Source organism: Ammospiza caudacuta, chromosome 1 (assembly GCF_027887145.1).
Source record: "Ammospiza caudacuta isolate bAmmCau1 chromosome 1, bAmmCau1.pri, whole genome shotgun sequence".
Classification (NCBI taxonomy): domain Eukaryota; kingdom Metazoa; phylum Chordata; class Aves; order Passeriformes; family Passerellidae; genus Ammospiza; species Ammospiza caudacuta.
In genome coordinates this window covers 155,332,679-155,359,762 of record NC_080593.1, presented here as the reverse complement: position 1 = coordinate 155,359,762, position 27,084 = coordinate 155,332,679, and the positions used below count along the sequence as shown (strand labels likewise).

The 27,084-nt window shown below is 45.7% G+C and overlaps 1 protein-coding gene across 1 annotated transcript in view; it reads right to left on the bottom strand.

The window, feature by feature from the left end:
• LOC131562298 (maestro heat-like repeat-containing protein family member 1) overlaps window positions 1-27,084 on the bottom strand; it is a gene marked incomplete at its 5' end in the record, with an annotated part of 95,633 nt that overhangs the window by 26,263 nt on the left and 42,286 nt on the right. Inside the window, 8 exon segments of the mRNA XM_058811953.1 lie at window positions 3,816-3,969; window positions 11,018-11,190; window positions 14,856-15,008; window positions 17,714-17,826; window positions 21,982-22,050; window positions 22,053-22,116; window positions 24,386-24,460; window positions 24,462-24,491. Coding sequence (XP_058667936.1) covers window positions 3,816-3,969; window positions 11,018-11,190; window positions 14,856-15,008; window positions 17,714-17,826; window positions 21,982-22,050; window positions 22,053-22,116; window positions 24,386-24,460; window positions 24,462-24,491 — 831 coding nt within the window.

Genomic DNA, 27,084 nt, shown 5'->3' with positions numbered 1-27,084 from the left:
TTGATGCCCCTTCCCCTCCCCGGGTGAACCCCTCATGGAGGGGTTTTCCCCCCATGGATTTGGGGCTTTTCCTGAGGGAATTCCCGTGGATTTGGGGTTTTCCCCCATGGATTTGGGGTTTTTCCTGAGGGATTTCCCGTGGATTTGGGGCTTTTCCTGAGGGAATTCCCGTGGATTTGGGGTTTTCCCCCATGGATTTGGGGTTTTTCCTGAGGGATTTCCCGTGGATTTGGGGCTTTTCCTGAGGGAATTCCCGTGGATTTGGGGTTTTCCCCCATGGATTTGGGGTTTTTCCTGAGGGAATTCCCGTGGATTTGGTGTTTTCTCCCATGGATTTGGGGCTTTTCCTGAGGGAATTCCCGTGGATTTGGTTTTTTTTCCCCATGGATTTGGGGTTTTCATGCTAGAATTCCCATAGATTTGGGGCTTTTCCTGAGGGAATTCCCGTGGATTTGGGGTTTTTCCCCCATGGATTTGGGGTTTTCATGCTAGAATTCCCATGGATTTGGGGCTTTTCCTGAGGGAATTCCCATGGATTTGGGGTTTTCCCCCATGGATTTGGTTTCTATAGGAATTCCCATGGATTTGGGGTTTTCTCCCATGGATTTGGTTTCTATTGGAATTCCCATGGATTTGGGGTTTTCTCCAATGGATTTGGGGTTTTTCCTGAGGGAATTCCCATGGATTTGGGGTTTTCTCCAATGGGTTTGGGGTTTTTCTTGCAGAATTCCCATGGATTTTGGGTTTTTCCTGGTGTAATTCCCATGGATTGAGGTTTTTCTCCCATGGATTTGGGGTTTTTTCTCATAGATTTGGGATTTTCTTCCATGGATTTGGAGTTTTGTCCCACAGATTTGGGATTTTTCCTGCTGGAATTTCCAGATTTGGGGTTTTTCCTGTTAGAATTCCCTCAGATTTGGGGTTTTCCCCCATGGATTTGGGATTTGAACTGTTGGAATTCCCACAGATTTGGGGTTTTCCCCCATGGATTTGGGATTTGAACTGTTGGAATTCCCACAGATTTGGGGTTTTCCCCCATGGATTTGGGGTTTTAGCTGTTGGAATTCCCACAGATTTGGGGTTTTCCCCCATGGATTTGGGGTTTTAGCTGTTGGAATTCCCACAGATTTGGGGTTTTCCCCCATGGATTTGGGATTTTCCTGTTGCAATTCCCACAGATTTGGGGTTTCCTTCCAAGGATTTGGGGTTTTTCCTGCTGGAATTCCCGTGGATTTGGGGTTTTTGGGAATTTTGGGGGAATTTTTTGGAGCATTCCTTTGGAATTTTTTTTAGGGAGCTTTTTGGGAAATTCCTTGGAGATTTTTTTTTGGAATTTTTTGGGGAATTCCTTGGTATTTTTTGAGGATTTTTTTTGGATTTTCCGTGGGAATTCCTTGAGAATATTTTTGGGGGGAGTTTTTTAGGGAGTTTTTTGGAGGGAATTTTTAGGAGGATTTTTTTCGGCCTTTTTTATTTTTATGGAGATTTTTTGGGGGATTCTTTTATTTTTGGGGGGATTTTTTTTGGAGATTTTCAGGGGATTTTTTTTTATATTTCTGGTGATTTTTTGGGATTTTTTTTCCTCTTTTTGGGATTTTTTGGAGGATTTTTGTTTTGGTTTTGGGAGTTTTTTGGGATTTTTTAATTATTTTTGGGGGGATTTTTTGTGGATTTTTTGTGATTTTGGGGGGAATTTTTTAGGGGATTCTTTTCTTTTGTGGGGCGTTCCCCTCACAATTTTTGGGGAGGATTTTTGGGAATTCCCTGGGGATATTTTGGGGAATTTTTGGGGAGTTTTTTTGGGGACTTTTTGGGGAATTTTGGGGGAGTTTTTGGGGAAGTTTTGGGGAGATTTTTGGGAGAGTTTTTGGGGATTTTGGGGGAATTTTTTGGGAGTTTTTGGGGAATTTTTTGGGAGTTTTTGGGGAATTTTTTGGGAGTTTTTTGGGGGATTTTTTGGGGATTTTTTGGTGAGTTTTTGGGGGATTTTTGGGGAGTGTTTTGGGGATTTTTTTGGGGAGTTTTTGGGGGAATTTTTGGGAAGTTTTTGGGGAATTTTTGAGAAAATTTTTTTGGGGATTTTTGGGGGAGTTTTTGGGGAGTGTTTTGGGGATTTTTTTGGGGAGTTTTTGGGGGAATTTTTGGGAAGTTTTTGGGGAATTTTTGAGAAAATTTTTTTGGGGATTTTTGGGGGAGTTTTTGGGGAGTGTTTTGGGGATTTTTGAGGAGATTTTTCGGAGGATTTTTGGGGAGGTTTTGGGGGGATTTTTTTGGGGAGTTTTTGGGGAGTGTTTTGGGGGATTTTTGGGGAACTTTTTGGGGAGTTTTTAGGGAATTTTTTTGGGAGTTTTTGGGGAATATTTTGGGAATTTTTGGGGAATTTTTTGGGGATATTTTGGGGAATTTTTGGGGAGATTTTTGGGGGAGTTTTTTGGGAGTTTGGGGAATTTTTTGGGGGATTTTTGGGGGAGTTTTTGGGGGGGGGGGTTTTTGGAGTTTTTGGGGAATTTTTGGGGAGTTTTTTCGGGGATTTTTTGGGGAGTTTTTGGGGAATTTTTGGGAATTTTTTGAGGGAGTTTTTGGGGCATTTTTGGGGGGATTTTTCTGGGGAGTTTTTGGGAGAGTTTTTGGGGAGTGTTTGGGGAATTTTTGGGGAGTGTTTTGGGGATTTTTTTGGAGGGGATTTTTCGGGAGTTTTTGGGGAGGTTGTGGGGAGTTTTGGGGGAAATTTTCAGAGTTTTTGGGGAATTTTTTGGGAGTTTTTGGGGAGTTTTTGGGGAGTTTTTTGGGGATTTTTTTGGGGGAATTTTTGGGGAGTTTTTTGGGGATTTTTTTTGGGGGAATTTTTGGGGAGTGTTTTGGGGATTTTTGGGGGAGTTTTTGGGGAATTTTTGGGGAGATTTTTGGGGGAGTTTTGCGGGGGGGGTTGGGGAGTTTTTGGGGAGTTTTGGGGGATTTTAGGGGAGTTTTTGGGGAATTTTTGGGAATTTTTTTGGGGAGTTTTTGGGGCATTTTTTGGGGATTTTGGTGGAGTTTTTGGGGAATTTTTGGGGATTTTTCGGGGGAATTTTTGGGGAGTGTTTTAGGGATTTTTTGGGGACTTCTTGGGGAGTTTTTGGGGAGATTTTGGGGAATTTTTTGGGAGTTTTTGGGGCATTTTTGGGGGATTTTGGGGGGAGTTTTTGGGGGGAGTTTTTGGGGAATTTTTGGGGAGTGTTTTGGGGGGTTTTTGGGGAGCTTTTTGGCGGATTTTTGGGGAGTTTTTGGGGGATTTTTTGGGGGGATTTTTTGGGGAGTTTTTGAGGAGTTTTTTGGGGAATTTTGGGGGAGTATTTTGGGGATTTTTTTTGTGGAATTTTTGGGGAGTTTTTTGGGGAGTTTTTGGGGTATTTTTTGGGGGATTTTTTGGGGAGTTTTTGGGGGATTTTTTGGGGGGATTTTTTGGGGAGTTTTTGAGGAGTTTTTTGGGGAATTTTGGGGGAGTGTTTTGGGGATTTTTGGGGATTTTTCTGGGGAGTTTTTGGGGATTTTTGGGGAGTGTTTTGGGGGGGTTTTGGGGAGCTTTTTGGCGGATTTTTGGGGAGTTTTTGGGGGATTTTTTGGGGGGATTTTTTGGGGAGTTTTTGAGGAGTTTTTTGGGGAATTTTGGGGGAGTGTTTTGGGGATTTTTTTGTGGAATTTTTGGGGAGTTTTTTGGGGAGTTTTTGGGGTATTTTTTGGGGGATTTTTTGGGGAGTTTTTGGGGGATTTTTTGGGGTGTTTTGTGGAATGTTTTGGGGATGTTCTGGGGAGTGATTTGGGGTTTTTGTACTCACGGCCAGGGCCAGCCCGGTGGCCGCGCTGCCCTTGGTGCCGGCGGCGCTGTCGGGGCAGGGCCCGGCCCGGCCCAGGCGCTCCTGCAGCCGCTGCAGCACCCGCGGGGCCAGAGACGCCTCCGCGCCCACGGCCCGCCACAGGCTGCGCGCGGGGCTGCCGGGAAATAATGGGAAATAATGGGAAATAATGGGGAAATAACGGGGAAATAATGGGGAAATAATGGGGAAATAATGGGGAAATAATGGGGAAATAATGGGGAAATAATGGGGAAATAACGGGGAAATAATGGGAAATAATGGGGAAATAATGGGGAAAATAATGGGGAAATAACGGGGAAATAACGGGGAAATAACGGGGAAATAACGGGGAAATAACGGGGAAATAACGGGGAAATAACGGGGAAATAATGGGGAAATAATGGGGGAAATAATGGGGAAATAATGGGGAAATAATGGGGAAATAATGGGAAATAATGGGGAAATAACGGGGAAATAATGGGAAATAATGGGGAAATAATGGGAAATAATGGGGAAATAATGGGGAAATAATGGGGAAATAATGGGGAAATAACGGGGAAATAACGGGGAAATAATGGGGAAATAACGGGGAAATAATGGGGAAGTAATGGGAAATAATGGGGAAATAACGGGGAAATAATGGGGAAATAACGGGGAAATAAGGGGGAAATAATGGGGGAAATAATGGGGAAATAATGGGGAAATAATGGGGAAATAATGGGAAATAATGGGGAAATAATGGGGAAAATAATGGGGAAATAATGGGGAAATAATGGGGAAATAACGGGGAAATAACGGGGAAATAACGGGGAAATAACGGGGAAATAATGGGAAATAACGGGGAAATAACGGGGAAATAATGGGGAAATAATGGGGAAATAATGGGGAAATAATGGGGAAATAATGGGGAAATAATGGGAAATAATGGGGAAATAATGGGGAAATAATGGGGAAATAATGGGGAAATAATGGGAAATAATGGGGAAATAATGGGGAAAATAATGGGGAAATAATGGGGAAATAATGGGGAAATAACGGGGAAATAATGGGAAATAATGGGAAATAATGGGGAAATAACGGGGAAATAATGGGGAAATAATGGGGAAATAATGGGAAATAATGGGGAAATAATGGGGAAATAATGGGGAAATAATGGGGAAAATAATGGGGAAATAATGGGGAAATAATGGGGAAATAATGGGGAAATGGGAGTTGGGGGAGGAAAATGGGCTCAAATCAGGAACTTCCGGGGTAAAAATGGGAATTTCTGGGATAAAAATGGGATAAAATGGGAATTTCTGAGGTAAAAGTGGGATAAAAGTGGGATTCAAATGGGGAATTCTGGGATAAAAATGGGTAAAAATGGGGAAAAATTGGGAATTTCTGGGATGAAAATGGGTAAAGATCAGTAAAATTGGGGAATTTCTGGGATAAAAATGGGTAAAAATGGGAATTTTGGGGAATTTCTGGGATGAAAATGGGCTAAAATAAGGAATTTCTGGGATAAAATAGGGAATTTCTGGGATGAAAATGGGATAAAATGGGAATTTCTGAGGTAAAAGTGGGATAAAAGTGGGATTCAAATGGGGAATTCTGGGATAAAAATGGGTAAAAATGGGAATTTTGGGGAATTTCTGGGATAAAAATGGGTAAAAATGGGGAATTTCTGGGATGAAAATGGGTAAAAATGGGGAATTTCTGGGGTAAAAATGGGGGAAAATGGGGAATTTCTGGGATAAGAATGGGTAAAAATGGGGAATTTCTGGGATGAAAATAGGTAAAAATGGGGAATTTCTGGGGTAAAAATGGGTAAAAATGGGGAATTTCAGAGGTAAAAATGGATAAAAATGGGGAATTTCTGGGACAAAAATGGGTAAAAATGGGGAATTTCTGGGGTAGAAATGGGTAAAAATGGGTAAAAATGGGGAATTTCTGAGGTAAAAATGGGGAAAAATGGGGAATTTCTGGGGTAAAAATGGGTAAAAATGGGGAATTTCTGGGGTAAAAATGGGTAAAAATGGGGAATTTCTGAGGTAAAAATGGGGAAAAATGGGGAATTTCTGGGGTAAAAATGGGTAAAAATGGGGAATTTCTGGGGTAAGAATGGGTAAAAATGGGGAATTTCTGAGGTAAAAATGGGGGAAAATGGGGAATTTCTGGGGTAAAAATGGGGAATTTCTGGGGTAAAAATGGGGAATTTCTGAGGTAAAAATGGGTAAAAATGGGGAATTTCTGGGACAAAAATGGGGAAAAATGGGGAATTTCTGGGGTAAAAATGGGGGAAAATGGGGAATTTCTGGGGTAAAAATGGGTAAAAATGGGGAATTTCTGAGGTAAAAATGGGTAAAAATTGGTAAAAATGGGGAATTTCTGGGGTAGAAATGGGTAAAAATAGGTAAAAATGGGGAATTTCTGGGACAAAAATGGGTAAAAATGGGGAATTTCTGGGGTAAGAATGGGTAAAAATGGGGAATTTCTGGGGTAAAAATGGGTAAAAATGGGGAATTTCTGAGGTAAAAATGGGTAAAAATGGGGAATTTCTGGGATGAAAATGGGTAAAAATGGGGAATTTCTGGGGTAAAAATGGGGGAAAATGGGGAATTTCTGGGGTAAAAATGGGTAAAAATGGGGAATTTCTGAGGTAAAAATGGGTAAAAATGGGGAATTTCTGGGATAAGAATGGGTAAAAATGGGGAATTTCTGGGGTAAAAATGGGTAAAAATGGGGAATTTCTGAGGTAAAAATGGATAAAAATGGGGAATTTCTGGGGTAGAAATGGGTAAAAATGGGTAAAAATGGGGAATTTCTGAGGTAAAAATGGGTAAAAATGGGGAATTTCTGGGGTAAAAATGGGGGAAAATGGGGAATTTCTGGGGTAAGAATGGGTAAAAATGGGGAATTTCTGAGGTAAAAATGGGTAAAAATGGGGAATTTCTGGGGTAAAAATGGGGAAAAATGGGGAATTTCTGGGACAAAAATGGGTAAAAATGGGGAATTTCTGGGGTAGAAATGGGTAAAAATGGGGAATTTCTGGGGTAAAAATGGGTAAAAATGGGGAATTTCTGGGATAAAAGTGGAATTTGGGGTTGGGGCTGGATTTGGGGTTTGGGCTGGATTTAGGACTGGCTCTGCATTTGGGATTGGGGCTGGATTTGGGCCGGATTTGGGATTTGGGATTGGGGCCGGATTTGGGATTTGGGATTGGGGGCAGGATTTGGGATTGGGGCTGGGATTTGGGCTGGATTTGGGATTGGCTGTTGGATTTGGGCCCAGATTTGGGATTTGGGGCCGGATTTGGGATTTGGGGCTGGATTTGGGGCCGGATTTGGGATTTGGAGCAGGATTTGGGATTGGGGCTGGGTTCAGGATCGGGGACGGATTTGGGATCAGGTCTGGATTTGGGATTTGGGGCATTGAATTTTGGATTTGGGGCGAGATTTGGGATTGGGGCTGGATTTGGGACTGGGTTTGTATTTAGGGTTGGATATTGGATTTGGGGCTGGATTTGGGATCAGGGATGGATTTGGGGCAGGATTTAGAATTGGGTCTGTATTTGGGATTGGGGCTGGATTTGGGATTGGGGCAGGATTTGGGATTGGGGCTGGGATTTGGGATCGGGGCTGGGATTTGGGCCTGAAATGTTGGAATTGGGGCCGGATTTGGGATCGGGGCAGGATTTGAGATTGGGGCAGGATTTGGGATCGGGGCTGGGATTTGGGGCTGAAATGTTGGGATTGGGGCTGGATTTGGGATTGGGGCTGGATTCAGGGTTGGGGCTGGACTAAGTGCTGGATTTGGGATTGGATTTGGGATCGGGGCTGGGTTTGGGATTGGGGTTGGAATGTTGGGATTGGGGCTGGATTTGGGATTGGGGTCTGTATTTGGGATTTGTGACTCAATTTGGGGCTGGATTTGGGATTTGGGGCAGGAACGGGGATCAGGTCCGTGTTTGTGATCCAGGGCAGGGTTTAGGGCCAGATCCAGGATCGGCTCCCATTTGGGATCAGGGCGGCATTTGGGATTGGGGTGGCAATGGTGGGATCGGGGCTGGATTTGGGACTGGGGATGGATTTGGGATCGGGGCTGGATTTGGGGCTGGATTGGGGATTTGGGGCAGGATTTGGGATTTGGGGCTGGAATGTTGGGATTTGGGGCTGGGTTTGGGATTTGGGGCTGGATTCGGGATTTGGGGCAGGATTTGGGATTTGGGGCAGGATTTGGGATTTGGGGCAGGATTTGGGATTTGGGGCTGGAATGTTGGGATTTGGGGCTGGATTCGGGATTTGGGGCAGGATTTGGGATTTGGGGCTGGAATGTTGGGATTTGGGGCTGGAATGTTGGGATTTGGGGCTGGGTTTGGGATTTGGGGCTGGAATGTTGGGATTTGGGGCTGGGTTTGGGATTTGGGGCTGGATTTGGGTTTGGGGCTGGATTTGGGATTTGGGGCTGGAATGCTGGGATTTGGGGCAGGATTTGGGATTTGGGGCTGGATTTGGGGCTGGAATGTTGGGATTTGGGGCTGGATTCGGGATTTGGGGCTGGATTCGGGATTTGGGGCTGGAATGTTGGGATTTGGGGCTGGGTTTGGGATTTGGGGCTGGATTGGGGATTTGGGGCAGGATTCGGGATTTGGCGCTGGATTTGGGATTTGGGGCAGGATTTGGGATTTGGGGCAGGATTCGGGATTTGGGGCTGGATTCGGGATTTGGGGCTGGATTTGGGATTTGGGGCTGGATTTGGGATTTGGGGCAGGATTTGGGATTTGGGGCTGGATTTGGGATTTGGGGCAGGATTTGGGATTTGGGGCTGGATTCGGGATTTGGGGCTGGATTTGGGATTTGGGGCTGGATTCGGGATTTGGGGCAGGATTTGGGATTTGGGGCTGGATTTGGGATTTGGGGCAGGATTCGGGATTTGGGGCTGGAATGTTGGGATTTGGGGCTGGATTCGGGATTTGGGGCTGGGTTTGGGATTTGGGGCTGGAATGTTGGGATTTGGGGCTGGAATGTTGGGATTTGGGGCTGGATTCGGGATTTGGGGCAGGATTTGGGATTTGGGGCTGGAATGTTGGGATTTGGGGCTGGGTTTGGGATTTGGGGCTGGATTTGGGGCTGGAATGTTGGGATTTGGGGCTGGATTCGGGATTTGGGGCAGGATTTGGGATTTGGGGCTGGAATGTTGGGATTTGGGGCTGGGTTTGGGATTTGGGGCTGGATTTGGGGCTGGAATGTTGGGATTTGGGGCTGGATTTGGGATTTGGGGCAGGATTCGGGATTTGGGGCTGGGTTTGGGATTTGGGGCTGGATTTGGGATTTGGGGCTGGATTCGGGATTTGGGGCTGGATTTGGGATTTGGGGCAGGATTTGGGATTTGGGGCTGGATTCGGGATTTGGGGCTGGATTGGGGATTTGGGGCTGGATTGGGGATTTGGGGCTGGATTTGGGATTTCGGGCTGGATTTGGGATTTGGGGCAGGATTTGGGATTTGGGGCTGGATTCGGGATTTGGGGCTGGATTTGGGATTAGGGGCTGGACTGGGGATTTGGGGCTGGATTTGGGATTTGGGGCAGGATTTGGGATTTGGAGCTGGAATGTTGGGATTTGGGGCTGGATTCGGGATTTGGGGCTGGATTTGGGATTTGGGGCTGGAATGTTGGGATTTGGGGCAGGATTCGGGATTTGGGGCTGGGTTTGGGATTTGGGGCTGGAATGTTGGGATTTGGGGCTGGAATGTTGGGATTTGGGGCAGGATTTGGGATTTGGGGCTGGAATGTTGGGATTTGGGGCAGGATTCGGGATTTGGGGCTGGATTTGGGATTTGGGGCTGGAATGTTGGGATTTGGGGCAGGATTTGGGATTTGGGGCTGGATTTGGGGCTGGAATGTTGGGATTTGGGGCTGGATTTGGGATTTGGGGCTGGAATGTTGGGATTTGGGGCTGGATTCGGGATTTGGGGCTGGATTTGGGATTTGGGGCTGGATTTGGGATTTGGGGCTGGATTCGGGATTTGGGGCTGGATTTGGGATTGCAGATGGGTTTGGATCTGGATTTGGGTTCAGAGTTGGATTTGGGATTGGGTCGGGATTTGGGATTGGACACTGGATTTGGGGATTCGAAATTGGGGCAGGATTTGGGGTTGTGGCTCAGTTTGGGATCGGGGCTGGATTTGGGTTTGTGTTTGGGATTTGGGGCTGGATTTGGGACTCGGGGCTGGATTTGGGAATTGGGGTTGGATTTGGGATTTAGGCCTGGGTTTGGGATCGGGTCTGTGTTTGGATATTGGATTGGATATTGGATTTGGGATTTGGAGCTGGATTTGGGATTTGGGGCTGGATTTGGGTCTGTGTTTGGGATTGGGGATGGATTTGGGATCGGGGCTGTGTTTGGGTATTGGATTGGACATTGGATTTGGGATTGGGGCTGGATTTGGGGCTGGATTTGGGATTTGGGGCTGGATTTGGGATTTGGGGCTGGACTTGGGGCTGTGTTGGGATTTAGGGCTGCATCTGGGATCAGGTTTGTATTGGGGATTGGATATTGGATTTGGGACTGGATTTGGGATTTGGCCTGGATGTTGGATTGGTACCGGATTTAAGGCTGGGTTTAGGGCTGGATTTGGGATTTGGGCTGGGTTTAGGGCACGATTCATTCATTGGGACAGGATTTAGGGCCGTCTCCATGCCCAGCTCCCCATTTGGGATCAGGGCTGGATTTGCGATTTGGGATTTGGGATTTGGGGCTGCATTTAGGATTGGGTCTCTATTTGTGATTTAGGGCTCCCGTTTGGGATTGGGGCAGGATTTGGGGCTGGATTTGGGGTTTTAGGGCAGGATTCACGACGGGGGCAGGATTTGGGGCTGGATTTGGGGTTTTAGGCTGGACTTAGGGCAGGATTCACGATGGGGGCTGGATTTGGGGCTGGATTTGGGGTTTTAGGGCAGGATTCACGACGGGGGCTGGATTTGGGGTTTTAGGCTGGATTTAGGGCGGGATTCACAACGGGGGCAGGATTTGGGGCCGGATTTGGGATTGGGGCTGGATTTGGGATTGGGGCCGGATTTGGGATTGGGGCAGGATTTGGGGCTGGATTTGGGATTGGGGCAGGATTTGGGGCAGGATTTGGGGCCGTATCCAGGCCCAGCTGCCATTTGGGAGCGGGATTTCCCCTCGGGGCCCGTCCCGTACCCGTCGAAGGGCAGGGGGCTCCCCAGCAGGCAGCCCACCACGCTCTGGGGGTGCTGCAGCGCCAGGAGCAGCACCCAGCTCTGCGCCGCCCGCTGCAGCTCCTGCTCCTCGTCCTGATCCTCCTGCTGCAGGAATTGCAGCCGCGCGTGCAGCGCCGCCAGCAGCTCCGGGACCTGCGGGGAATGGCAACGAGGAGCTGGGCAAGGAGGGAAAATGGGATGGGATCATCCTGGATGGGTTTGGGGTGGGAGCCTTGGGACCATCCCGGATGGGATCCTTGGGATCATCACGAGTGCGTTTGGGATGGGATCCTTGGGATAATCACAGTTGGGTTTGGGAATGTTTGGGGTTCCCAAGGGTTTTTCCAAAGGGAGGAATTCCAGGGTTTTGTGGTCATGATGCTCCTGGATGGGATCCTTGGGATCATCCCAGGTGGGATCCTTGGGACCATTCCAGTTGGGTTTGGGATGGGATCCTTGGGACCATCCCAGATGGGATCCTTGGGACCATTCCAGTTGGGTTTGGGATGGGATCTTTGGGATCATCCCGGATGGGATCTCTGAGATGATCCTGATTGGGATCCTTGGGATCATCCTGGATGGGTTTGGGAATGTTTGGGGTTTCCAAGGGTTTTTCCAAAGGGAGGAATTCCAGGGTTTTGGGCTCCTGACGCCCCTGGATGGGATCCTTGGGACCATCCCGGATGGGTTTGGGAATGTTTGGGGTTTCCAAGGGTTTTTCCAAAGGGAGGAATTCCAGGGTTTTGTGGTTCTGATGCCCCTGGATGGGATCCCTGGGATCATCCCGGGTGGGATCCTTGGGATAATCACAGTTGGGTTTGGGAATGTTTGGGGTTTCCAAGGGTTTTTCCAAAGGCAGGAATTCCAGGGTTTTGGGGTCATGATGCCCCGGATGGGATCCTTGGGACCATCCCAGATGGGATCCTTGGGATCATCACAGTTGGGTTTGGGATGGGATCCTTGGGATCATCCCGGATGGGATCTCTGAGATGATCCTGATTGGGATCCTTGGGATCATCACGGGTGGGTTTGGGAATGTTTGGGGTTTCCAAGGGTTTTTCCAAAGGGAGGAATTCCAGGGTTTTGGGCTCCTGACGCCCCTGGATGGGATCCTTGGGACCATCCCGGATGGGTTTGGGAATTGTTGGGGTTTCCAAGGGTTTTTCCAAAGAGAGAAATTCCAGGATTTTGGGCTCCTGACGCTCCTGGATGGGATCCTTGGGATCATCGCGGCTGGGTCTGGGGCGCTTGGGGTTTTTTAGGGTTTCTCCAAAAGGAGGAATTCCGGGAAGGGGGAGGGATCGGAGGCAAATTCCCAGGGAAAAGGGATCCTGGAATTGTGGAGGGTTGTGTTTGGGAAATGGGAGTAAAGAGCCCGAGAAAGGCTGGAGAAGAGGGATGGAATCGTCCCAGATGGCGTGGGGATAGTGGGAAATGTTGGGGTTTCCAAGGGTTTTCCCAAGGGAAGGAATTCCAGGGTTTTGTGGCCCTGATCCCCCTGGAGAGGGTGGAATCTGGGGGAGATTCCCAGGAAAAAGGGATCCTGGAATTTTGGAAAGGTTTAGATTGGGAAATCCCTTGCGTCCCACTGGATCCCATTCGCAGGATTTCCCATTCCCATTTTTCCCACTCCCATCCCCAATTTCCCATTTCCAGTTTCCCATTCCCAATTTCCCCCATCCCCATTCCAGTCCTATTCCAATGTTCCCATTTTTCCCATTTTTCCCAGTCCCATTTTTCCCATTCCCAATTTCCCCCATCCCCATTCCAGTCCTATTCCAATGTTCCCATTTTTCCCATTTTTCCCATTCCAGTCCTATTCCAATTTTCCCATTTTTCCCATTTTTCCCAGTCCCATTTTTCCCAATCCCAATTTCCCCCATTCCCATTCCAGTCCTATTCCAATGTTCCCATTTTTCCCATTTTTCCCATTTTTCCCAGTCCCATTTTTCCCATTCCCAATTTCCCCATTCCCATTCCAGTCCTATTCCAATTTTCTCATTTTTCCCATTTTTCCCAGTCCCCTTTTTCCCATTCCAATTTTCCCCCTTTCCCATTCCAATCCAATTCCAATTTTCCCATTTTTCCCATATTTCCCATTCCAAATTTCCCCCATTCCCATTCCAGTCCTATTCCAATTTTCCCATTTTTCCCATTTTTCCCAGTCCCCTTTTTCCCATTCCCATTTTCCCCCATTCCCATTCCAGTCCTATTCCAATTTTCCCATTTTTCCGTTTTTTCCCAGTCTCCTTTCTCCCATTCCAGTCCTATTCCAATGTTCCCATTTTTCCCATTTTTCCCAGTCCCCTTTTTCCCATTCCCATTTTCCTCCATTCCCATTCCAATCCAATTCCATTTTTCCCATTTTTCCCATTTTTCCCATTCCAAATTTCCCCTATTCCCATTCCAGTCCTATTCCAATTTTCCCATTTTTCCCAATTTTCCCATTTTTCCCATTTTTCCCAGTCCCCTTTTTCCCATTCCCATTTTCCCCCATTCCCATTCCAGTCCTATTCCAATTTTCCCATTTTTCCCATTTTTCCCATTTTTCCCATTTTTCCCATTCCCAATTTCCCCCATTCCCATTCCAGTCCTATTCCAATTTTCCCATTTTTCCCATTTTTCCCATTTTTCCCATTCCCAATTTCCCATCCCCGTGGATTTACTCCCCCCAGCCCCGGAATTGCAGCTCCTTCCCCGCATCCCTCCCTTTCCGCAGGAAAAATCCCCAAAATCCCACCCAACCTCGCCCACCACCCCAATTTTGGGCCATTTTGGGACCTTTTCCTGCAGGAGGGCTCCCCACTCGCGGGTGAGGAATCTGGGGAATTTTGGGAGCGAATTTGGGCAATTTTGGGCAATTTTGGGCAATTTTTGGACCTTTCCCCGCAGCAGGGCTCCCCGCTCGCGGATGAGGAATTTGGGGAATTTTGGGAGCGAATTTGGGGAATTTTGGGAGCAAATTTGGGGAATTTTGGGCAATTTTGGGATTTGGGACCTTTTCCTGCAGGAGGGCTCCCGGCTCGCGGATGAGGAATTTGGGCAATTTTGGGCAATTTTGGGCAATTTTGGGATCTTTTCCTGCAGGAGGGCTCCCCGCTCGCAGGTGAGGAATTTGGGGAATTTTGGGAGCGAATTTGGGGAATTTGGGGGAATTTTGGGCAATTTGGGGACCTTTTCCTGCAGGAGGGCTCCCCGCTGGCGGGTGAGGAATTTCAGGAATTTCAGGAATTTTGGGATTTGTGACCTTTTCCTGCAGGAGCGCTCCCCGCTGGCGGGTGAGGAATTTGGGGAATTTCAGGAATTTTGGGATTTGTGACCTTTTCCCGCAGGAGCACTCCCCGCTGGCGGGTGAGGAATTTCAGGAATTTCAGGAATTTTGGGCCATTTTTGGACCTTTTCCCGCAGCAGGGCTCCCCGCTGGTGGATGAGGAACTTGAGGAATTTTGGGAGTGAATTTCAGGAATTTTGGGAGCGAATTTCAGGAATTTGGGACCTTTTCCTGCAGGAGGGCTCCCCGCTGGCGGATGAGGAATTTGGGGAATTTCAGGAATTTTGGGATTTGTGACCTTTTCCCGCAGGAGCGCTCCCCGCTGGCGGGTGAGGAATTTCAGGAATTTCAGGAATTTTGGGCCGTTTTTGGACCTTTTCCCGCAGCAGGGCTCCCCGCTGGTGGATGAGGAACTTGAGGAATTTTGGGAGTGAATTTCAGGAATTTTGGGAGCGAATTTCAGGAATTTGGGACCTTTTCCTGCAGGAGCGCTCCCCGCTGGCGGATGAGGAATTTGGGGAATTTCAGGAATTTTGGGATTTGTGACCTTTTCGCGCAGGAGCGCTCCGCGCTGTCGGATGAGGGCGCTGCCGATGGCGGCGGCGGCGCGGGCGCAATTGCGCTCGGGGTCGTCCCAGGATTCCAGCAGCGCCAGGAGCAGCCCCAGCAGCTGCTCCGGGGGGATTCTCCTGCCCAGAACCTGCGGCCAGGGGAAAAAGGGGAAAATCGGGAATTCCTAAAAAAATCCCCACAAAAAACCGCCAAGAAAACGGCAAAAAAACCACAAAAAAATCCCGACGGAAAACCCAAAAATCCCAAACAAAACCCAACGCTCCCCCACCAAAATAACCCTGAAAAATCCCAGAAATAAAAAAAAAATAAAATCCTTCCAAAATCCCCAAAGAACCCACCCAAAAATCGTAAAAACGCCCCAAAAAATCCCCCCCAAAATTCTATAATTCCCAAAAACAACCCCAAAATATCTCCCAGCAAACCTCCAAGAATCCACCAAAAATCCCATAAATCCCCCAAAAGTCCCAATGAAAAGCCCCAAAAGGCCCCAAAGAAAACCCAAAAACCGCAAATTAACCCCGCCCAAAAAATCCTATTAAAAAAAAAAAAAAAAAATTGAAAAAAAGCCCTGAATACCCACTGAAAATCCTAGAAATCCTCCCAGAAATCCCCAAAAAAAGCCCCCAAAAATCCCCATAAAAACCCCAAAGAAAACTCAAAAAAAATGTCCTAGAAAGTAAAAAAAAAAATTTTCCAAATCCCCCCAAACCCTTCCCAAAAAAGCCCAAAGAACCCCCCGCCCCCAAAATCCCATCAGTCCCAAAAAAATTCCCCCCAAAATTCCAGGGGGATTCTCCTGCCCAGAACCTGCGGCCAGGGGAAAAAGGGGAAAATCGGGAATTCCTAAAAAAATCCCCACAAAAAACCGCCAAGAAAACGGCAAAAAAACCACAAAAAAATCCCAACGGAAAACCCAAAAATCCCAAACAAAACCCAACGCTCCCCCACCAAAATAACCCCGAAAAATCCGAGAAATAAAAAAAAAATAAAATCCTTCCAAAATCCCCAAAGAACCCACCCAAAAATCGTAAAAACGCCCCAAAAAATCCCCCCCAAAATTCTATAATTCCCAAAAAAAACCCCAAAATATCTCCCAGCAAACCTCCAAGAATCCACCAAAAATCCCATAAATCCCCCAAAAGTCCCAATGAAAAGCCCCAGAAAGCCCCAAATGAACCCTCCCCATAAAAAATCCCATAAAATTCACAAAAAAATTGCATAAATCCTAATAAAATCCCCATAAAATTCCCTCAAAATTCCCCAAAATTCCATGACATCCCCCTAAAAATTCTCCCAAAATTCCCAACAATGATCTCAAAAATTCCCCAAAAATTCTCATTGCAGCCCCATAAAATCCCCACCCTAAAAATCCCCAAAAATCTCAAAAAATTATTTTAAAATTCCCCCAAAATTCGAATAAAGCCCCCCAATTCTCCCAAATTTCTCAAAAAATTCTCAGAATATTCCCCAAAATTCCCCCAAAATTCTCCAAAAAATCTCAAAAATCTCTTCAAAAATACTCAAAAACTTTAAAAAAAAACCCAAAAAATTCTAAAAAAAAATCAGAAATAATTCCCAAAAATCCCTGCAAAATTCCAAATCTCCCCCAAAAAAGTCCGCAAAATTCACAGAAAATTCCCATAAAATCCCCCAAAAATTCCCAAAAATTCTCAGAAATTTTAAAAAACCCCAAAAATTCTAAAAAAAAAATCAGAAATATTTCCCAAAAATCCCTGCAAAATTCCGAATCTCCTGCAAATTGTCCCCAAAATTCACAGAAAATTTCCATAAATTCCCCCAAAAATTCTCCCCAAAAATTCTCAGAAATTTAAAAAAACCCAAAAATTTCTCAAAAAATATTTGGAAATAATTCCCATAAATCCCTGCAAAATTCCAAATCTCCCCCAAATTGTCCCCAAAATTCCCAGAAAATCCCCCAAAAATTTCCTAAAACTCCTCCAAAATTCTCCCAAAATTGTCAGAAATTTATAAAAACCCAGAAAATTCTAAAAAAAATCAGAAACAATTCTGAAAAATCCCTGCAAAATTCCAAATCTCCTCAAAATTCTCCCCAAAATTCACAGAAAATTTCCATAAAATTCCCCAAAATTCCCAAAATTCTCCCCAAAAATTTCTCAAAAACCATTTGGAAATAATTCCCATAAATCCCTATAAAATTCCAAATCTTCCCCAAATTGTCCCCAAAATTCACAGAAAATTCCCATAAAATCCCCAAAAAATTCTCCAAAAATTCCCGAAAATCTCCCCCAAAATTCTCAGAAATTTTAAAAAACCCCAAAAATTCTAAAAAAAAAATCAGAAATAATTCCCAAAAATCCCTACTAAAAACCAAATATCCCCAAAATTCACAGAAAATTCCCATAAAATCTCAAGAAAATTCCCATAAAATCCCCCAAAAATTCCCAAAAATTCTCAGAAATTTAAAAAAAAACCCAAAAATTCTAAAAAAAAAATCAGAAATAATTCCCAAAAATCCCTGCAAAATTCCAAATCTCCCGCAAATTGTCCCCAAAATTCACAGAAAATTTCCATAAAAATCCCATAAAATTCCCCAAAATTCCCCCCAAAAATTCTTAGAAATTTAAAAAAACCCAAAAATTTCTCATATAAAAATGAGGAAATAATGGGAAATAATTCCCATAAATCCCTGCAAAATCCCATATCTCCCCCAAATTGTCCCCAAAATTCCCAGAAAATTCCCACAAAATCCCCAAAAATTTCATAAAATCCTCCCCCGAAATAAAAAAAAAAGGCAAAAAAATTCCCAAAAATTTCCCCAAATTCCCCAAATCCCAAATTTCCCTCGCTGACCGCGCCGATGGTGCTGCAGGTGTGGAAGAGTTGGGAAAAATCCGAATTTTCCAGCCCCTCCCGGAGCGCCCCCAGCCCCTCCAGCCGCTCGTCCCGGTGATCCCCGGAAAATCCTGCGGGAAAAGCAAAATTCCCAAAGAAAATACGGAAAAAGAGAAAACTCTGGAAAAACCTTGGAGTCCCAGAGGCAATTTGGGAATTTTTCCTGATTTTTCCCTGATTTTTTTCCTGATTTTCCCCAATTTTTGGGCAAACTCCCGCCCCCCAAACTGGTAAGGAATTCCTGAAAAATTCCACGAAAAGAGAAAATTCAGGAATTTGGTCTTGGAGAAGCCCAAAGCTGAGAAGGCACCCCAGGAAAATTCCAGGAAAAAATGGGAAAAGAGAAAATTCTGGAATTTCGACCTTGGAAAAGCCCAAAATTGGGAAGGAACCTCTGGGAAATTTCAGGAAAATTTGGGAATTTTGGGCTTGGAAAAGCCTTTGGGGGTCATCGGCACCTTGGAATTCCAGAGGGAATTTGGGATTTTTTTCCTGGATTTTCCCGATTTTTGGGCCAATTCCAGCCCCAAAACTGGGATAAAAAACCCTTAAAATTCCAGGAAAATTTGGGAAAAGAAAAAATTCTGGAATTTTGGGCTTGGAAAAACCTTGGAATTCCAGAGGGATTTTGACTTTTTTTTTTATTTTTGGAATTTTTCCTGATTTCGGGCAAAATCCAGCTCCCCAAAATGGGACAAAACACCGGAAAGATTCCATGAAAATTTGGGGAAAATAGAAAATTCCGGAATTTTGGGGCTTGGAAAAGCCTTTGGGGGTCATTGGGACCTCGGAATTCCAGAGGGAATTTGGGGTTTTTTTCTGATTTTTTTGGGATTTTTTGGCAAAATCCAGTCCCCAAAATGGGACAAAACACCGGAAAGATTCCATGAAAGTTTGGAAAAATAGAAAATTCTGGAATTTTTGGGCTTGGAAAAGCCTTTGGGGGTCATTGGCACCTTGGAATTCCAGAGGGAATTTGGGGTTTTTTTCTGATTTTTTGGGGATTTTTCCTGATTTTGGGCAAAATCCAGCTCCCCAAAATGGGACAGAACACCTGAAAGATTCCATGAAAATTTGGGAAAAATAGAAAATTCCAGAATTTTTGGGCTTGGAAAAGCCTTTGGGGATCATTGGGACCTCGGAATTCCAGAGGGAATTTGGGGTTTTTTTCTGATTTTTTGGGGATTTTTTGGCAAAATCCAGCCCCCAAAATGGGACAAAACACCTGAAAGTTTCCATGAAAATTTGGGGAAAATAGAAAATTCCAGAATTTTTGGGCTTGGAAAAGCCTTTGGGGGTCATCAGGACCTTGGAATTCCAGAGGGAATTTGGTTTTTTTTCTGATTTTTTGGGATTTTTTCCTGATTTTTGGGCGAAATCCAGCCCCCAAAAGGGGACAAAACCCATGGAAAATTCCAGGAAAATTTGGGAAAAGAGAAAATTCTGGAATTTTGGGCTTGGGAATCATCCAGGCCATGGAATTCCAGAGGGAATTTGGGATTTTTCCCCAATTTTTGAGCAAACTCCAGCCCCAAAACTGGGAAGGAATCCCTGAAAAATTCCAGAAAAATTTGGGAAAAGAGAAAATTCTGGAATTTTGGGCTTCGAAAATCCTCGGACTTCTCAAATCCATCCAAGCCCGTCGTTATCCCAGAAAAAAAAATCTGGGAATTTTGGCCTTTTCCCGATTTTGGGGGTGAATTTGAATTCTCGTGGGTGAGGACCTGAAAATCCCAGGAGAGTTTGGGAAAAAAGAAATTCCGTGGAATTCTTTCCTCTGGGGGGATTTTCTGTGAATTTTGGGGACAATTTGGGGCAGATTTGGAATTTTGCAGGGATTTTTGGGAATTTTTTCTGATTTCTTTTTAGAATTTTGGGGGTTTTTTAAAGTTAAAAATTTAAAGTTTCAAATCCCCCCAAAAATTTCATAAAACTCCGCCAAAATTCTCCAAAAATTCTCAGAAATTTAAAAAAAACCCCAAAAATTCTAAAAAAAAAAATCAGAAATAATTCAAAAGAAAATCCCTGCAAAATTCCAAATCTCCCCAAAATTGTCCCCCAAATTCATAGAAAATCTCCCCAAAAATTTCCTCAAACTCCTCCAAAATTCTTTAAAATTCTCAGAAATTTATAAAAACCCAAAAAATTCTAAAAAAATCAGAAACAATTCTGAAAAATCCCTGCAAAATTCCAAACCCCCAAAATTCCGGAATTCCACGGAGTTCTCTCTTTGTGAGACCGGAAAAGTGGGAATTGGGTGGGATTGACTTCAAATACTCTGGGAATTCCTTGGAAAAGCCGGAATGTGGAGGGATTAAACCCCAAAATTCCTGGAATTTCATGGAATTCCCTCTCCAAGAGCGGCCTCCCAGAATTCCAAAGGGAAGCAGCGCCCTCTCCTGGACAAGCCAAGAACTGCACCCTCCAAAACCTCGGGAAAAACATTCCCAAAAATCCCAAAAATCCCAAAAATCCCAAAAAACCTTGGGAAGACCCTTCCCAAACCTCCCCCCCCCAACCAAAAAAAAAAAGATCGAATTCCATGGAAAAGTCAGAATTGGATGGGATCGAACCCCAAAAATTCCACGGAATTCCCTCTCTGGGACCGAACCCCAAAACTTCGGCAATTCCTTGGGAAAAATCCGATTTGGATGGGACTCAATCCCAAAATGTCCCCAAGTCCAAAAATCAACTCCGAGGTCGCCCGGAAATCGGGAATTTTTCCCACCCTGGAGAACCAGAGAATTCCACGCTCCCAAAAACTTCAGAAATGCCAAAAATCTGGCGCTCCATGGAATTCCCTCTTGGGGGTTTGGGAGAAACTCAAATTGGGGTGGGATTGATCCCGAGACGTCCCGGAATTCCGTGAAATTCCAGGGAATTTCCTCTCCAGGCACTTCCCAAAATTCCAAAGGGAAGCGGCGCCCCCTGCTGGCTCAACCCGAAAACTGCCCGCTCCCAAAACGCCCAAATTCCCTGGAATTCCACGGAAAAGTGGGAGTTTTACGGGATTGAACCCCCAAAATTTCATTAACCACGGAAAAGTGGGAAAAGTGGGAGTTTTATGGATTGAACCCCAAAATTTCATTAAATTCCACGGATTTCCTCTCAGCAGCGCCCCCTCCTGGACAACCCAAGAACCCCACGCTCCCAAATCCCCAAAACCTCGGGAAAGCCGCTCCCAAAAAAAGCCTAAATCCCAAAAACTCCCGGAATTCCATGGACAAGTTGGAGTTTTCTGGGATTAGACCCCAAAAACTCCCGGAATTCCATGGAAAATTCAGAATTGGATTGGACGGAAACCATGGAATTCCATGGAATTCTCTCTTTAGGACTGAATCTCAACGTTTTGGGAATTCCATGGAAAAGGGAGAATGGATGGGATTGAACCTCAAAATTCCATGGAATTCCCTATTTGTGATTGAACCACAAAACTCTGGGAATTCCTTGGAAAAAGCCGGAATTGGATGGGATGGAACCCTAAAAACTCTGGGAATTCCAGGGAAATGTTGGAATTTGGGATTGAACCCTAAAACCTCCTTGAATTCCATGGAAAATACCGGAATTGGATGGGATCGAACCCCAAAATTTCCTGGAATTTTATGGGATTCGCTCTCAGCAGCGCCCCCTGCTGGAGAACCGAGAACTCAGTCTCCCAAAACCATTCCCAAAAAATCCCAAACTCCCCAAAACTCCCACAAGTCCACGGAATATTCCGAATACGGATGGGGCTGAACCAGAAATAAATTGGGAGTTCCGTGGAAAAATCTGGAATTTGATGGGATTGAACCCCCCAAAAAATTCCATGGAAATCACTCTCAGCAGCGCCCCCTCCTGGACAAGATGGGAACTGCACGCTCCCAAATCCCAAAAACCTCAGGAAAACGATTCCCCAACCCACAAAACGTCCCAAAAAGGGCTCCGAGGAGCGCTGGAACACCGGGAGCTTTTCTGCAGGGCATGGAATATTCACAACTGGATGGGGGCTAAACCAGAAAAAAATCTGGGAGTTCCGTGGAAAAATCTGGAATTTGATGGGATTGAACCCCCCAAAAAATTCCATGGGATTCACTCTCAGCAGCGCCCCCTCCTGACAAGATGGGAACTGCACGCTCCCAAATCCCAAAAACCTCAGGAAAACGATTCCCAAACACACAGAACGTCCCAGAAACGGGATCTGAGGAGCGCTGGAAGAGCGGGACCCTTCGAGCAGGGGATTTGCCCACCTTGGTAGCAGAGCTGGATGCGCAGCAGGGCCCGGACGCACTCCAGGGAATCGCGGCGGATTTGGGCAATCCGTCACAGCAGCGCGGGGCCAGCAGCGCCAGCAGCGGGGTCAGCGCCGGGAACGGCGTCACCGACTGCGGAAAAGCCGGAATGAAATCGGGAAAAATCCGGGAATAAACACCGGGAACGGCGTCACCGACTGCGGAAAAGCGGGAATGAAATGGGGAAAATCCGGAATAAACACCGGGAATGGCGTCACCGACTGCGGGAATGAGGAAAACCGGGAATGAAATCAGGAAAAATCCGGGAATAAACACCGGGAACGGCGTCACCGACTGCGGAAAAGCCGGAATGAAATCGGGAAAAATCCGGGAATAAACACCGGGAACGGCGTCACCGACTGCGGAAAAGCCGGGAATGAAATGGGGAAAAATCCGGGAATAAACACCGGGAACGGCGTCACCGACTGCGGGAATGAGGGAAAAGCGGGGAATGAAATGGGGAAAAATCCGGGAATAAACACCGGGAACGGCGTCACCGACTGCGGGGCCCAGGGGAAAAGCGGGAATGAAATGGGGAAAAATCCGGGAATAAACACCGGGAACGGCGTCACCGACTGCGGGACCGAGGGAAAAGCGGGGAATGAAATGGGGAAAAATCCGGGAATAAACACCGGGAACGGCGTCACCGACTGCGGGGCCCAGGGGAAAAGCGGGGAATGAAATCGGGAAAAATCCGGGAATAAACACCGGGAACGGCGTCACCGACTGCGGGGCCCAGGGAAAAGCGGGAATGAAATGGGGAAAAATCCGGAATTTTTGTTTTATTGTTTATATATACATATATACATATATAGATATACACATATATGTGTAAAACACACACATATATATAAAATTTTTTTTATTGATTTATTTTAATTAATGTAATTAACGTAATTAGTTTAATTAGCAGCGACTCACGCAGACGCGCAGGTGCCGCAGGAATTTTTCTTTTATTGTTATATATACATATGTAGATGTACACATATATGTATATAATACGTATATATATAAAATTATTTTATTGATTAATTTAATTTAAGTAATGTAATTAACATAATTAAGTTAACGAGCAGTCACTCACGCAGCGGCGCAGGTGCCGCAGGAATTTGTACATTATTGTTATATATATATATAGAGAGAGAGAGAGTGAGATTATATATATATAGCACAAATAATTGATTTGACGTTACGAATTTGATTAATTATGTTAATTAGTTTAATTAGCAGCGACTCACGGTGACGCGCAGGTGCCGCAGGAATTTGTACATTTTTGTTATATATACATATATATAGAGAGAGAGAGACTATATATATATAGTATATATAATTGATTTGGTGTTACGAATTTGATGAAGTTAATTATGTTAATTAGTTTAACGAGCAGGGACTCACGGTGATGAGCAGGTGCCGCAGGAATTTGTGCATTATTGTTATATATATATATACATATATATATAGAGAGACAGAGACTACATATATATAGTATATATAATTGATTTGGTGTTACGAATTTGATTAATTATGTTAATTAGTTTAATTAGCAGCGACTCACAGTGATGAGCAGGTGCCGCAGGAATTTGTGCATTATTGTTATATATATATATACATATATATATAGAGAGACAGAGACTACATATATATAGTATATATAATTGATTTGGTGTTACGAATTTGATTAATTATGTTAATTAGTTTAATTAGCAGCGACTCACGGTGACGCGCAGGTGCCGCAGGAATTTGTACATTATTGTTAATATATACATATAGAGAGAGAGAGAGAGAGACGGCATATATATATACATATATTGTATATATAATTGATTTGATTTTATTGATTAAATGTAATTAATTTAATTTAATATAATGTAATTAGCAGCGACTCACGCAGACGCGCAGGCGCCGCAGGAATTTTCTTTTATTGTTATATATACATATGTAGATGTACACATATATGTATATAATACATGTATATATAAAATTTATTTTATTGATTAAATTTAATTTAATTAATGTAATTAACATAATTAAGTTAATGAGCAGCGACTCACGCAGAGGCGCAGGTGCCGCAGAATTTGTACATTATTGTTATATATATATATATATATAGAGAAAGAGAGTGAGAATATATATATATAGCATATATAATTGATTTGGTGTTACGAATTTAATGAATTATGTTAATTAGTTTAACGAGCAGCGACTCACGGTGACGCGCAGGTGCCGCAGGAATTTGTACATTGTTGTTATATATACATATACATATATATATATAGAGAATATATATATATAGCATATATAATTGATTTGGTGTTAAGAATTTAATGAATTATGTTAATTAGTTTAACGAGCAGCGACTCACGGTGACGCGCAGGTGCCGCAGGAAGGTTCCCAGCAGGGCTTTGCTGACTCCGAGCGCTCGCAGCCGCTCCGGGGGGGCGCGGGGAGCGGATCCAGGGCCCCAAATGCTGCCGAGGGACGGGCGATGCTGGCACCCCGGGCACGAAAATCCCGGGATCCCGGCCGGAAAATCCCGGAATCCCAGCGGAAAATCCCGGAATTCCAGGGGAAAATCCCGGAATCCCAGGGGAAAATCCTGGAATTCCGGCCGGAAAATCTCGGAATTCCAGGGGAAAATCCCGGAATTCTGGCCGGAAAATCCCGGAATCCCGGAATCCCAGGGGAAAATCCCGGAATTCCAGGGGAAAATCCCGGAATCCCAGGGGAAAATCCTGGAATTCCGGCCGGAAAATCCCAGAATCCCAGGGGAAAATCCTGGAATTCCGGCTGGAAAATCCCGGAATCCCGGAATCCCAGGGGAAAATCCCGGAATTCCAGCCGGAAAAATCCCGGAATTCCAGGGGAAAATCCCGGAATTCCGGCCGGAAAATCCCGGAATCCCAGGGGAAAAATCCTGGAATTCCGGCCGGAAAATCCCGGAATCCCAGGGGAAAATCCCGGAATTCCAGGGGAAAAATCCCGGAATCCCAGGGGAAAATCCCGGAATTCCGGCCGGAAAAATCCCGGAATTCCAGGGGAAAATCCCGAATTCCAGCGGAAAATCCCGGAATCCCAGGGCAAAATCCCGGAATTCCAGGGGAAAAATCCCGGAATTCCGGCCGGAAAAATCCCGGAATTCCAGGGGAAAATCCCGGAATTCCAGCGGAAAATCCCGGAATCCCAGGGCAAAATCCCGGAATTCCGGCCGGAAAATCCGGAATCCCGGAATCCCAGGGGAAAATCCCGGAATTCTGGCCGGAAAATCCCGGAATCCCAGGGGAAAATATCAGAATTCCAGGGGAAAATCTCGGAATTCCAGGGGAATATCCCGGAATTCCGGCCGGAAAATCCCAGAATCCGGAATCCCAGGGGAAAATCCCGGGAATTCCGGCCGGAAAATCTCGGAATTCCAGGGGAAAATCCCGGAATTCCAGGGGAAAATCCCAGAATTCCAGGGGGAAATCCCGGAATCCCAGGGGAAAATCCCGGAATTCCGGCCGGAAAATCCCGGAATCCCAGGGAAAAATCCCAGAATTCTGGCCGGAAAATCCCGGAATCCCAGGGAAAATCTCGGAATTCCAGGGGAAAATCTCAGAATTCCAGGGGAAAATCCCGGAATTCTGGCCGGAAAATCCCGGAATCCCAGAATCCCAGGGGAAAATCCCGGAATTCTGGCCGGAAAATCCCGGAATCCCGGAATCCCAGGGGAAAATCCTGGAATTCCAGCCGGAAAATCCCAGAATCCCAGGGGAAAATCCTGGAATTCCGGCTGGAAAATCCCGGAATCCCGGAATCCCAGGGGAAAATCCCGGAATTCCAGCCGGAAAAATCCCGGAATTCCAGGGGAAAATCCCGGAATTCCGGCCGGAAAATCCCGGAATCCCAGGGGAAAATCCTGGAATTCCGGCCGGAAAATCCCGGAATCCCAGGGGAAAATCCCGGAATCCCAGGGGAAAATCCCGGAATTCCGGCCGGAAAAATCCCGGAATTCAGGGGAAAATCCCGGAATTCCAGCGGAAAATCCCGGAATCCCAGGGCAAAATCCCGGAATTCCAGGGGAAAATCCCGGAATTCCGGCCGGAAAAATCCCGGAATTCCAGGGGGAAAATCCCGGAATTCCAGCGGAAAATCCCGGAATCCCAGGGCAAAATCCCGGAATTCCGGCCGGAAAATCCCGGAATCCCGGAATCCCAGGGGAAAATCCCGGAATTCTGGCCGGAAAATCCCGGAATCCCAGGGGAAAATATCAGAATTCCAGGGGAAAAATCTCGGAATTCCAGGGGAATATCCCGGAATTCCGGCCGGAAAATCCCAGAATCCCGGAATCCCAGGGGAAAATCCCGGAATTCCGGCCGGAAAATCTCGGAATTCCAGGGGAAAATCCCGGAATTCCAGGGGAAAATCCCAGAATTCCAGGGGGAAATCCCGGAATCCCAGGGGAAAATCCCGGAATTCCGGCCGGAAAATCCCGGAATCCCAGGGAAAAATCCCAGAATTCTGGCCGGAAAATCCCGGAATCCCAGGGAAAATCTCGGAATTCCGGCCGGAAAATCCCAGAATCCCAGGGAAACTTCCCCCCGGAGTTCCAGGGGAAAATTTCTGCAAGTCCGGCGGGAAAATCCCTTGGCAAAACCGGTTCCGTTGGCACGGCCTCGACCCCGCTTTTCCCAGGAATGAGCCCCCACAGCTTCTCCTTGCAATTTCCCCATCCCCAATTCCCATCCCCAACTTTCCCTCCCCTTTCCCATTCCCGCCGTTCCCGTTCTTCCAGAATTCCCAGAATTCCCGTTCCTGGGATTCCCAAAATTCCCATCCCCATTCCCGTCCCAAGATTCCCAGAATTCCTCAATTCCCAATCCCGTTCCTTGCAATTCCCATTCTCCATTTTCCATCCCCATTCCAAATCTCTCATTCCCGGAATTCCCATCCCAATTCCCAGAATTCCCACTATTCCCATTCCCAAAACTCCCATTCCCAAAATTCCCACTCCCATTATTCCCAGAATTCCCAGAACTCCCAGAATTCCCATTCCACCAAGTTTTCCCATTCCCACAATTCTCA